This window comes from Chlamydotis macqueenii, chromosome Z, assembly GCF_036417535.1.
Source record: "Chlamydotis macqueenii isolate bChlMac1 chromosome Z, bChlMac1.mat, whole genome shotgun sequence".
NCBI lineage: Eukaryota > Metazoa > Chordata > Aves > Otidiformes > Otididae > Chlamydotis > Chlamydotis macqueenii.
In genome coordinates, this window is record NC_141593.1 from 14,915,935 (window position 1) to 14,929,977 (window position 14,043).

At 38.0% G+C, this 14,043-nt stretch overlaps 1 protein-coding gene across 3 annotated transcripts in view; it reads left to right on the plus strand.

The window, feature by feature from the left end:
- Positions 1–6,666, plus strand: part of NNT (nicotinamide nucleotide transhydrogenase) — a 54,314-nt gene extending 47,648 nt beyond the window's left edge. For all 3 annotated transcript variants that reach the window (XM_086771048.1, XM_086771047.1, XM_086771046.1), the window contains exons 20-22: positions 2,176–2,294; positions 3,266–3,381; positions 4,467–6,666. In XM_086771048.1, coding sequence (XP_086627174.1) covers positions 2,176–2,294; positions 3,266–3,381; positions 4,467–4,616 — 385 coding nt within the window. In that variant the 3' untranslated portion in view covers positions 4,617–6,666. The remainder of the gene's footprint in view (positions 1–2,175; positions 2,295–3,265; positions 3,382–4,466) is intronic.
- Positions 6,667–14,043: the final 7,377 nt, after the last annotated feature.

Sequence of the window (14,043 nt, forward strand, 5' to 3'; positions counted from 1 at the left end):
ATTTTGTATGTGAAGAATATTGATAAAACACCCTGATGATATGAGTTGTTGCTAATGAGACCAAGGACACTGGCTTTCCAAGTCTCTCTGATGTGCGGGTGCAGGAAGCTGGGAGAAGGACAGAATAATTGACCCAGACTGGCCAAAGAGAGTATTCCATGCCATAAACATCATGCTCAGTATATAAGTGGAGGTTGGTCAGGCTGGGGCGAGTATCTGCCTTGCTGGCATCCATCCTTCTCTCTTGCTCGCTGGCATCGTTCCCTCTACCTTGCTGGCTGTCTTTTGCTATTTTGCTGGCTGCTGAGTTTCGTTTCTGTGATTGCTGATCGGGACGGGCTGTATCAGTCATTGAGACACTGGGTGGTGAGAAAACATACATTGTTCATTTTGTATATTTTAATATCCTTATATTCTCTTATTATTGTAGTTTTCCTTTGCTATTTCAGTAAGCTGTCTTCATCTCAACCCATGAGTTTTCCTTTCTTCCCAGTTCTGTACCCCATCCCACTGTGGAGGGGGAGGGTGAGCGAGAAACTGTGTGGTGACTAGGGCTAAACCACCACATTGACTTACCAGTCTTTCCCTCTTTCTCAAGAAGTCTGAAGTCCTTTTATTGCATTCCTGACTCACTTGGATTTCTGCTTAGAAATTTCTGTTGAGAAATCCAAGAATTTGCAGTTTTCTCTTCGGTATTTTCTGTCTCTTCCAAAGTGTATATAGGCTTCCTTATGAAACATTTCACTTCAGCCATATAGAACATTCATCTGAGGTATTGCTGGTGTGCCTGAGTCGGCATTACGTTTGGTGATAGCTCCAGAGCTGGAAAGACAGAAAGTGCACAGGACAGTAGACATTGGTCTGCCTAGTTTACTCAGGGCCAGTAGATGAGCTGAAGAGTACAATCTACCCATAACAAGTAGATTTACTTATAATAAAAATATGTCTGTGAGACTTGCAGCTAAACCAGTTTAACATCTCCATTCTGAATTTTGTCAGATTTTTACAGAACTTTATGCATGCCTTAACACCCCCTGCTGCCACTCTGTGTCTAGTAACTCATAAGCAGTGTGTTTTCTTGAAGCTGGTTGAGCTATTCTGAAAACATTTCTGAAACTGTTGTGCTTAAACTGGTATAGCTTCTTGGCTCACCACCTTCTCACTCCCTCTCCTTTCTTTTTGAATCTTTTCCCTGCTAAGATCAGTCATGAGAAGAAAGCAGCATGTTAACCTAATTCTCCAAAGCATTGTCCTGTGCTTGAAGTAGAGTCACTACTGATTTTTGTGTTGGAGTTTTAGGCTATGATAACCCTGCATATTCTAGAGATACTTGAGTCCATAAGGTCATTTGCCAAGGACATGTCTAGGTCTAGGAGTGGTTTTGCTTCAGGAAGGCTGCAGAGTCTTTTCATTAAGACTGTTATGTTGTTGCCAGTTTGTTTACTCTGTGTTGCTTTCACTTTTTAATATGTAAGGGACCTGCAATCATACTAATGTGGGTGGTGGTTTTGCAGCAAAAAGGCTTATTCATAAAAAAACCAAAGGTATCTGCCATAAGGTTTTGAATACAGTACTGCTTGAAAGACGGACTTGAACGCTTGCGTGTGTGGTGTGGCTCTGGCTGATGCTTGTAGCCAGACAAAATGGTTGAAGACAAGCTTATTGGTATAAGCTATTGCTGGGTGGAAAATTTACTCTCTTGGTCCATCTTGCAGTGACGTATTCCCAGGCATTTCTGGCCATGAGTTCCTTCTGTCTTGTCACTACAGGCTCTCAAAAGCCACTTTGCTGGTGCAACAGCTTTCTGAAAGAGTCTTCATATGATGGGAGGATTCAAAATGTACTCCTAGGTATTTTAGTTTTACTGGGAAATGAACATCTTATTTTGCATACCTATTGTGTCAGTCACGCTTTTAACTTTGCAGAAGAAGAATAGCTGCTCTCCAGGTGAACAGTCAAATCTATGGGCCTTGTTCCCTTTCCCACACACTCAATTCCCTGCAACACTGGAAAAGTAATTACGATATTGTTAAGGTTTAACCACTTTTTTAATTAATTCACATATGTGCTTATACTTAAGAACTTCTCAGCCTTGTAGGTCACAGGTGGCTATTTTTCTGTATGAAACAGAGTGGTCAGTACTTACTAATGGAGTTGGACTTTCTTTCCTGTTAGGTTTGGTATTCACCCTGTGGCTGGCCGTATGCCTGGTCAGCTGAATGTACTCCTAGCAGAAGCTGGTGTTCCCTATGATATTGTACTGGAAATGGATGAGATCAATGAAGACTTCCCAGGTTAGCTGTAAATTTCCACTAGATTGGATTTGATCTTATAAATTTTTATTTGATTCTGTTTTTACAATGCTCAAGGATTTTAAAAATAGAACATCTCAGTCAGGCTATTGAGTTTCTCTTTGTGCCGGTTATAATACCACTGTAGAGGAGCAGAAGTCTTTCCCTTGCAATCTGAGTGCTCTCCCAGCTGGTGGCAAGTGAGCACAGAGGAATACAAGAAATAACCTGACTGAGAAGCAGAAAACTGAGAAGCCGAATGTACAGACAGGTAAAGCAGAGGGAAATATTGAATGCAGGAGTGCAGAAAAGAGTAGGTATTGAAGGGAGGTTTAGTAGGCCTGTGAAACTTACTTCCTCCAGAACCAACAGAACAAGCTGGTTTTTTTAATTGCTTACAGCTGTGAAATAAATGAAAAATGCTGTGTTTTTTAATCACTGTTACTACTCAATTCAGGAAAACTACTGTTACTTCTTTAGGTCAGGTGTTGTGGGTGTCTTGAGCCTGTCATATCTTGCAAACCAGTATAGCATTGTACAGACAACTTCTTGCTTTCTTACATCTTTGTTTAAGAATCAGAAAGTTGCTGGTAAAAGGTTTTTCAAAAGACTGTTCAAAGGAAAAGCCAGGCACAAAGAAATTTGGAGGTGATGATACTATCTGTGTAAAAAAACCACACTTAAAGGATGTAACATCTGTGTGGCAGAGTGGTCTAATGAGTCCCTTGCAATGGGGTTGTGGATGCTTGCAGTTTGCTGGAGGTAGTTGGTAGTGCACTTGGACTCTCACATATAACTTGCCTGATAAGTTTGTAAAGCATTTGTGACTGACGTCCTCATAAATGTTTGTAGAGTGCTTACTATAAGAGGTGGTTCTGCTTCTAAAAATCAGTTTTAACACAAAAATGTACATCAGCCTGTGTTCAGGTATCAGATAATTTTTAATCTGTTTTGTTTTCTTTGTCTTGCTGCAGAAACTGACTTGGTCCTTGTAATTGGTGCAAATGATACAGTCAATTCAGCAGCTCAGGAAGATCCAAACTCTATCATAGCTGGAATGCCAGTTCTTGAGGTCTGGAAGTCCAAACAGGTGAGATTAACAGAGTTGCATTAGCACTTATCTTAGGTAGCATGCTTTTACAAACATGGTTTATAGGATAAGCCAACATGATTCTCTTACTATTCTGCTTTCCATGAGAAGCTTTTCTGCAAGATGTCCAACAAAACAGTCAGTGCTTTGGAAGTGTGATGCATTGTTCATGATTTTGTAATCACCAGCAAGTGCTTTAGTGAGACTACTGATGACTGCAGTAGAAAAGGCCAATGAAAGTGCTTCTACTAAAAATGTGATTAGAATACATGATGTTCTGCTCACATCTGCAGCCCTGAAGCATTTCTGTACAAATATCTGCTTTTTAAAGTTTATAGGAAATTTGATTGACAACTTTAATATTGTGGTGGAAGTACAAAAATAAATAATATGTTTAAGTTAAAAAACCAATAAAATGGAAGAGTGGCTTGCTTGAGTAGAGAGCTTAGTCTGTCACAAACTAATGGTTTAGTTACCTCACTAGTTTTGCAAGTTACTAAAGCTTCACAGGTTCTCTGCCTAAGGTGCTGTGGTTAACTAATTTGACATTTAATAGCTAAAACTGGCTGAAATTTATTTCAGGATTTTTATTTTATTTTATTTTTAAATCCCATGTATGAACTAATACGTACTAATAGTCTGGAAAAGTACCAGAGTGGGTTGCACCAAGTGTTGGTGTGAATGCTCATCTGCATTGTGTTGCTATCAGGGAAGTGGGTTCTTAAAACAGTTAAAAAATCAAAAAGCCTCAACAACCTTCTGTGTTATAATCATCAGTGCCCATCTTGCTTTGGCTTTATTACGAAGACTAAAGTAAAAGCACATGCATGTGTAGTGTCTACAGTCTCTTCATCTGACATGTAATATTGTGTTTAAGAATAAAATGTTTCTGAAACTGGTCTGGCTATCAATTTGTCTGCTATATTAAAATTTGAAATACAGTTTTGTAGGAGCAAGCACTCTGTTTTGGCCACGGGTCTCTCGTTCTCTTGCTTTGTTTGTGGAGGCTGGTTTTGTGTTGTCTTTGTTTGAGGAAGGGTAGTGGTTGGTTTTCGCTGTTTCAAACATTAATTCTTTATGTGCAGGTCATTGTAATGAAGAGAACTTTGGGAGTTGGTTATGCAGCGGTGGACAATCCAATCTTCTACAAACCCAACACTGCCATGTTGTTGGGAGATGCTAAGAAGACTTGCGATGCCCTGCAGGCCAAAGTCAGGGAATCGTATCAAGGCTAAATACTGATTTGTGTTCCACTCATGATGCGACTACAACTTTGTCTCAGAGGTCATGGAAAACATGAGTTAAAAGAATCTCTTGCTATCATAATGCAACCAACATTTGAAGAAGACTGCATTGACTCCTAGGAGATGTAGTTCAGTCAGGGAATGCAGACTTTTACAAAAGCATGGGCACATTAGCTCTTCAGACTAAGTCTCCTATGAGGCAATGCATTAAGGAACGAAAGTGTGCTTTTTAAGGTTAACATTGAGCTGTTAGAAGCAGGAACTAGTAAGTCCTGGTCATCTTTAAGTAGTTATTGGCTTCTTCCTCCTAACTGTCTGTCCTTCTGTCATGGAAATTCACTAAAAAATACTGTGCCAAAATTGTATTCTGTCTTATGATCAAAGCTGCTCTTTGGCCTGTATGGACAAAGCAACTATTTATTTCATCAAAGCTTACATCAAAATTACAAGCAGATGCAAATAGATGCTCACATGATTTGAGATTCTAAACAATATTCTGTTAAATATTTATAGAAAAATAGAACTGTTTCTTTTGTGGATTGTATGGATGCTGTGAATCAGGAACATTTTAGGAAAGTTACTTCTCGTTAAAATACAGTTCCACTTTTTTTTAGTGCCCACTTGCATTGTGGAAGTCAAAATACACTATTTCAGGGACCTACTAAATGATCTTCAAGCCTGACAAGGAAATGTACACTTACTTGCACTGCTTAGCTTTTAAGCAGCTGCTCAATTCTCCATCTTTTCCACTTTTTGCCTTTTTAAGTATCTGAGGAAAAATATGGTCCAGTTCTGCACAGGCGGAACATCTTGCATGCGTGTTCACGGAATTTGGACTACGGTGTTTCAGTTTATGTTCACTTAGACCTTTGACTGTATTTGCTACTTTAACATTTAGTGATGCTTTCTTAATTAACGTTTTTGTGATGCTGGAAAAGGCACTTTTAAACATATTTAAGATGCTGGAGATTATTAGAATTTTTCTGAATAAATAAGCTATTGTTTGGACAGCACAGAAACATACCAAACTTAAAATCCAGTGTTTTGATTATTTGACTTCTCCCTAATCTAATTAAAAGCACTATTAAATTCCCATAATAAGTTTAGCAAAGAATTAAATTATGGCATAGATCGCTGCTTTGTTTTTCTTATGTTAAGTGTACTTGGGTGGAACTCAAATATTTGCCTAATAAAATGAATTTATCATGTTTCCATAATGATGTAGCAACTGTCCATGGTGACGAAGGCTAAATAGAAATAGGTGTGCTTGGCTTAGGAAGCATTCATATCTGGGGATAACAAACTATTATGAAGTCTTGAAATTAATCCATCTTGATTGATAGAACAAACATTTTTTTATTACACTGTGTGTAGAGACTTCATATAGTTTTTCTACTTAGCTACCTCTGTTTTTATGTGATGATCACTTAAAACACAGACTTTGAACAGGTAATGCATTAAGAAGTGTAACAATGTATGAAAGAAGCTACCCTTTTTGCAAATCTTTTATATTACTGAAAAAAAAATTGGCACATAAGCATTAATGTGTTGTACACTGCAAGAAAAGACTTGTAATTTTTAATTTAAAACATTGTCGCAGCTGTATTTGAATGTAGCATGTATGGCCTCTTGATTTCATTGTATTCAACTTTTCTTTTAGGTCTGCAAAAGATAGGAAGGAAATGGGAGAAAGGGAAAGACAAGGAAATAATCCTCTTTCTCCCACTGATCTAAGCAGAAAAAGGATTTGAAGGGATTTAACATCCTAAAGTATTAATTTTTGTCTTGTCAAACTTGAAGTGTCTAACTGCAGGATACAACATGTCTCTGCTTATAAGTAGCTAATACAAGACTCAGATTTTTCTTAAAATAAAAACAATGTGGGGGGGGGAATATTTTTTTTCCTTTGTATTTGGAAGAAAACTCATACTGTTATGTTGGATCAGAGGTACCAGTGTTATCCTTAAAACTGTGCTTTACCATGGAACACCAAGTAACTGTTGAAGTGCTAATAAAAAATTGATTATTTTTCTTTATCTTATTACTGTCTCTTCTCTTCTGTTGTGTTTCCTGAGTAGGTAAGTAGTCTGAGATTCTTTCTGGGAGTTGGAAGATCAAATGCCACCAAAGGATGATGAGATTGAAAAGTCTGGTGAAAATGAATCATAGTGAAATACACATCTTTCTTTTCTTTTTAAATTTGAATGGTTCTATGAAATATTAACTCTAGGTATGACTGATGTCACCTGACCGTAGCAACTTCACTATGAGCTTTCCTAGTAAATAAAGAGGGTTAGACAACCTCTGAGGACAGTTGATCCCAGTATATGTTGCCTTTTTTACTTTATTAAAGAAAAAAAGAAAACTAACTTGGCTGAGTACTTCATTTTCCATTGGCTGAAGTATGAGATGAATCCTGTCCCTTTGTGCCTGACACTATGTAAGTTTGCTTCAGTTTATGGTTATTTAGTTCTGCAAGACGGTCAAGTTCATGACTGTGATGATTTCAGTTTCTACCTTCAAAGTGAATGATAAATGAATAATTTTAGCCATTTGATAGTTTGTTCAATTGTATCATCACACAAGTCTGACTTGCAAACTTCATGTTTTCTTGAAGCCGAGACTTGAGGTCTCTTTCAGATGCTACAGCCTGGTGTTGATTGACGAGGTAACCTGTCTTCCTTCTTGACTGAGCAGCCCACCTGGGAAGCATATACCCACACAGTATATGGATTTGTAGTCTGACGAATGGTAAAGCCATAGTCTATGTCTTTCTGTGGATCTGACTGCTAGTTTGAAGATTTTACTCTCTACCCCATCTACAGCTGTTTATTATCAGCTAAGCTGTATTTACTCTAGCCTGCCTCAGGCAGACTATGGAGATCTGTTCTCATCAGATCATGGGAAAGCAGTGCAGCAAGAACAAAAGGAGAGGAGGGACAGTGCTAATCTCTGTTCAGCTGATGGAACTTTTCCAGTTTGTAGTGTGTGTCTGTGGCTGTGAGACACCTTGGGTCTTTGTTTTTAACACAAGTTATTGCACTACTAAAGTTACGGAGGAATTTTGTTTGGAAGGATCCCGTAGAGTTTGGTCCAGCCCCTGCTGAGAAGAGATCCAGTTTGATCGATAGCTCCAGGCTTTGGCTTGAACATCTCCCGAGTGTAGATTGCACAGCCTCTCTCTTCCTCTATATCCACTGTGCAAACTGTATGTCACTAACATGCCTCAACACTGTGGGAAACCTTGTTAAAGCCTTTGCTAAAAAGGTGTACAACATCTGTTGCTTCTCGTGTGTCCACGGGGTCAGCCATCGCACTGTAGAAGGCAGTCAGGTTGGTCAGGTATGATTTGCCCATGGCAAGGTCCCTTTATCTTTCATGAAGTTCCCAGGGAAGTTGGTGATGTAACCTTCCCAGACTCAAGGTTGGGCTGCCTGGGCTATTGTTTCCCTGTCCTTGTGCTTACCCTTCTTGAGCTAGTAACTTATTATTCAGATCAGAAATTAAATTCTAACTTTGTAAAAGCTACTGTTTCTGGCAAAAGCACTGCTTACATTCTGTCCTGAGAAGTACAAAGTTTTGGTTTGTGCTGGTAAATTGGCTCTGTAACTTTTCATAAAGACAGTCATTTCACTGATTACAAAATGACAAGTTTGCAGTTCTGTGATATCTTAATCTGTCCATCTGTTTCTCAAACTCTTAAATTTAGTCTGGAATTTTAGAAACTGTATCAATCTAATGAGTTATATGTCACCTGCTATGTTGGTTTCTTGTAGCAAGCATGTAACTGTGGTTCATTCAAATATGGAAATTGTGGACTGAACGTACTATTGTGCTTTAGTTTGAATAAAAAGCTGACTTTTGGAGTGAATAACAGTTTTCCCCACTTGCTAAGTTTTGATTTCTGTTGCAGAGCAGTCTTGGAGTGCACAAACTTGGACTATTTTGAAACTAAGTTAGAAGATGCACTAGAGCTGTGAATGAACATTCAGTCTGCAGGACCAGATTAGAGGTAGTCCACACTAAACACCCTCAAACATATAGGAGTAGATTTCATACCCCCAGCAGTGAGTGCCGCCTTTGCCAGATTTGATTCTGTTGTGCCAAAGTAATTGCTAAGGTAAACTTGCAGATCTGCAGAGCATAAGAGAGAATGAAAGTGTGTAGTTCACTTTCTTCCATTCTAAGCCTTAATTATTTATAAAAAGTCAACTTAAAATTTAAATTAAAAAAACACCCCGAAACAAAAAAGCTTTTTGCTCCACTAGCATGTTTATACTTTTGTGTAATCTTTCAAATCCTGCAGGAGAACTTTACAGGAAGGAATTTGAATAGTGGGAGATCTGGGCACTCCGTTCTGTACCTAAACAGTGCAGTTCAAGTACTCATTTCTTAAGACTTGCAATAAGTATTGTTCCAACAATATCACTAGTGTGTGATGGTTTGTTTTTGGTTTTTTTTTTGTTTTTGTTTTTTTTTTGTTGTTGTTGTTTAAAAAAAAAAAGGTAATGACTTGCATAATACAAGTGCTGTGTAGCTGCCCAGAGGATATATGACATTAACTGTGTTCGTCTAATGTGATACATGGTCCTTCCTGAGAGGAGGGTATGTGCTTACACATTTTCATAAATGGGCTTAGTAATATTCAAAGCTCCAAATTCCCAAAAGGTGATGTTTTGAAGTAACAAAGCCAGTCCTAAAACATTAATTTCAGGTATTATTTGAGAAATTAAGGGACAAATTTATAGCTCTTATTCCAGGGCAATTATCATAATGACTTCTAAGCAAAGAACTTTTTCTCCAGTTGCAAAGATAATGAGAAATGTTAGCTAAGCAAAGAATGAACGGAAAAACAGTGTTAGAGGAAACATAACTGTTTGCTTTCTGTAGTTCACTTTTGCCTGGAGACACATTTTATTTGAGAATGAAGGAAATCATACTCTTCAACTGAACATATGCATAAGTAGGTTGTCTTCTTTCCTTAGCGACAGTTAATCAGTTTTATTTTTCTCTATGTATTCCAAGACTGTATGTAGCCATGTACATCTCTCTGAAACCTGGCACTCCACAGTCCAGTTTTGTGCACAACATATAAATTATAAATTAGTAACCACTTTTACTTACCTGTTAGAGAAATGGCTCTCTGAATTTTACATTGCTGATTTTTAAATTCACACCTCTTGTCACTTTTTTTGAACTCTGTAGGTTGTACTTCTGCAAAGCAGTTTCAGTTAGACCATTTTCTATATAGAAAATAACTTTTATTTTTGATAATAGGGTCAAAGTGGGTTGGACAAGGTGGGGAAGAAATTGTATGTAGTCATGCGGCAGAGATCAGACCTTCACTTGACATGTAAGTATAGCTTTGAGAAGACCACTATACTTAATGTAGTTCTGTTAGACATGCTGAATATGACATTTACTAACAGTGTGATGTTTTGCAATTAGACATGAGACCAGATGTGACACCAGCCCTGTATGTCTCTTGACCTTCTTTTCCTGTCACTTGTTGACAAAACCCATAAATCTGGTTATTATCCAAACCTTTCTGTATTAAAAGAAGGAAGCAGCAAAGGAGCTGGAGGACAAAAGGGCTTAGGGGGCTTCACACTCAGCAAGAAGCATCTTCTGAAAGAAGATTGTGGTTGAACTCTAGCACAGCATGAAATTAAGTTATTCTATTACATGGTCAGTCTAACCCATAATTTAAAAAATTCCTAGCAGAACGGAAACTAACAGCTAGTGAACATAAAAAGCTCAAGCAGATGTTAAAGCTGTCTCACGCAGTAATAACTAGCAGTTGCCCATTCTCCCTATTTAAAATTTTGCAGATGTGGATAGGAAAAATTTTACGATTTTACATTCTCAGAAGCTCATTATTGTCATAGGCCATGGCACAATGAACTTAAGTTTTCAAGTGTTCTATGGTGGATTTGTTAATGTGCGGACACAACACAGGAAGTTGACTCTTCTCTTATTTACAGGCACATAAGAATCCATTCTGTCCCCATATGTATCCACTGAGTGTTAGTTTAGTGAACTGTATAATATGAGATGATCTAGTTATATTTTAATTTTAAAACTAGAGAAGTGTAATCAATGTAGTGCAGTGTGCTAAGTATTGCTATAATTTTCCTGTTGCATTCCTGATGAAACATTGAGTTATTTTTTTAAACTTTCAGAGATATCATAAATCACACTTTCTACCCAGTCAATTTGATCTGTGAACAGTGTTAAGTTAGCCATGGAGCTGCTGAATTTTATATGTAGACTTCAGAACCATTTTTTTTTTTTTTTCCTGCAGGGTGATGGAGCAAGAGGTACCTATTGCCTTCTTACCTACTCCTTCCTTTTCTGGTTTGTGTGAAATTGTGGCATTTGGTGTTTAAATGCTAACTCTTTCTGTTGCCCTGCTCTGAAGGTAGTCACCTTTGCATTTTTTGTGGAGTTGATCTTACAGGAAACCATACAGTACCTCCACCTGACTGTCTTGTATCTATAGAAATAACACCCTTGCCAAATTAGAAAAGAGAGGCAGCTTCCCATCTCTGCATTTAGACCATTGCAGTTGGTCCAAAATGTTACTCTGCTACTCTAAGATTTGTTTTTAAAAATAAATCTGCTATTTTTTTCTTTACTCTGAGGATGGTGAAGCACTGGAACAGGTTGACCCATCTCTGGAAAGATTCAAGGCCAGGTTGGACAGGGCTCTGAGCAACTTGAGGGGTGTTGGGCTAGATGACCTTTAAAGGCCCCTTCCAACCCAAACTGTTCTGTGATTCTATGATTCATTTGCTCTCTAAGGTAGCTGTAAATCCCCCATGTTCATTAAAGATCTGAATACAGTCGATATGGACTGAATGGGAGATGATATGAATAAGAAACTTTTGTTTTACTTTGGAAACATACCCTAGTGTGTTACCTTGAGATTACTGCAGTCCTCATGTTAGACGTATGTTGCAATTCCTCAGATCTATTAAAGTGGATTTTATTAAAAGGTTGAGCAAAACAATGCTGGGATGAAGCTGAGGTGACAGGGAAGACCGAGATATAGTTTGAAGAGCTTGATGTAACAGATGGTGTAACATTAGAGGTAAAAAGACTTGCATTGGTTGTCCTGCAGATGTGCTGGGTTGGTCTCCCTGGTGAATTGCAGTGTACCCCTCTGGATGAGGAGGCACCTGAAGTTTTGTGTCCCTTGTTGATGGCATGATGAATGAGAAAATTTTCAAGAGGCAGTGAGTTTGACTTCTGTAACAATCAATCATCTTTCATTCTGTTCAGGGACCAGCTCAGTGGCTTTGGGCTGAACAGTTAAATCTCAGTATTTGAACATGTGTGATATCCTTCCATCTCAGAAAATGTACAATGGCTTGCAAACAGCAACCAGTTTTTAAATAAAAGAAATATTAGTCTTAGCAACCCATTGTTTCTGTGCATGCATTCTTCTCAAAACAATTGTCTTTAAGATTGTCAGCTCTTAAAAAGAAAAAGAAGAAAGCTGGGTCTTTTACCAGCCAGAACCTGAAACACATACAGTCTCCAGACTTCTCCCATGTTGGTTTTGTTTAACTGGTATTCTACTATTAGTTTTTAATAAACTGGAAGCAAAGCTGTCCGTGAAATAGATAACTTCTCGCTGCAAATAGCTGTAAAAGCATTTTAGCCTTCTGGTCTCTCTAATTCAGAAACAAGTTCCAATATTTGGAAGATACGTCTTTGAAAAGATGTTTGTTAGAATTGTTCCTGCAAGCAATGCCTTTTTTTTTTCTTTTATTTCCTTTCTTCCCTCAAAAAAGTGCGTTGGTGAGGTGCGAAACCCAGAATTTGAGCCTTAGTTTTAAACCAGCATCTTTTTAATTTTATCTTCAAAATATGCTGATTTGACTTACAGCCAGACTTACTTAATAATATATTACGTTAGGACAGGGAAGTAACTCAGGTTTTCATCAGTTTGACAGTTATCTGAGGACTTATGTTCTTTGCAGGAAATACTGAAGCATTCTGCCAGAGTTTAAATTAATTAATACTCTTCCATTTCCAAGCAGAGGTAATATCAACTCCTTTTTGTCTATTTAGCTCCAAAAATTGCTTCCCTCATGGCTTTTGCTTTTAAGAATTATTGTAATTGGTTTGGGAATTTGAAGAACTTGCAGTATAACTTTTATTGGGTTCGTTTTGTGGGTGAAAATGAGTTTTGGTTATTTTCTTAATTGTCTGCATTTTGTCTTGGAGGAGGTGGGCTTGGGTAATAGGAATGGAAACATGGAAAAGACTTAACATGGTTTGCAAGCATTCAATTGTGTTGAATACAAAGATAATAGGAAGGGAACAGAGATAAATAGAAGTTGGGCATCTAAAAAAGGCGTGGTGTTTGGTTTTTTTTTGTGGAAATTAAGTTTTGTATATTAAAGTTTCATCAAAATAAAGACACAAGAAAATACTTTATCCAGCCTGCATCTGATGCTATATCTGCAAATTCCAGTGCTTCTGATAGGAATTATTTCTGATTTATGTCAGTATTCACAAGCTGTCAAAATAGAGGCATTTAAGAAATGTAAATATTGATATTTTTATCTTTGCAATATGAAATTCATGTTTTCTGATTAAAGTATAGATAAAACAAACAATTATCCCCTTAGTGGCTTGTATTTCTTGTGTAGAAAATATTTTTGAGGGCCCAAAATAAGGGATGGTTGAAAAGAAAGCCCCTTAAAGAACAGTATGATTCTGACCTTTGTGTCCCAGGGAAGGTTTGATGCTCTGAGAAGGGGCATCCCAATTTACCTCCTGACTGCCCTGTGATGGTAATACCTCTGCTGTACAAAAGGATTGAGGATCTTTGTCACCCCAAGCACTACGTAAGTGTTCAGGATATGGAATATGAGTTGTTACAAAATAAGCACATCTTTTAAGACTAGTGTTTTGCCATCATTTATTAAAATTCTGTAGGAATAAACACTGTTTAGGACCAGATATTGAGGGTAAATCTCTGTCTGTACATAGGATCATAGAATCATAGAATAGTTCGGGTTGGAAGGGACCTTCAAAGGTCATCTAGTCCAACCCCATTGCAAGGAGCAGGGACATCTCCAACCAGATCAGGTTGCTCAGAGCCCCATCCAACCTGGCTTTGAATGTTTCCAGGGATGGAGCATCCACCACCTCACTGGTCAGCCTGTTCCAGTGCTCTACAACCCTCATTGTAGACACCTAAGACTTATGTATGCTGTTGCCTGGTTGCACACTTAGACATTTTTTTGAAAGCTTGTCCAGAAATGTCAAAGTTAGCTCGCTTTGGCTTAGCTTCTGCTTCCATTACCACTGAGAAGCAATCCTCCTGCAGAATGTGTAATGGAGCAGCTATGACATTGTCTTCTGAAAATGACCTTTCCTTCTTGAGGAGTTAGTTGTTGCT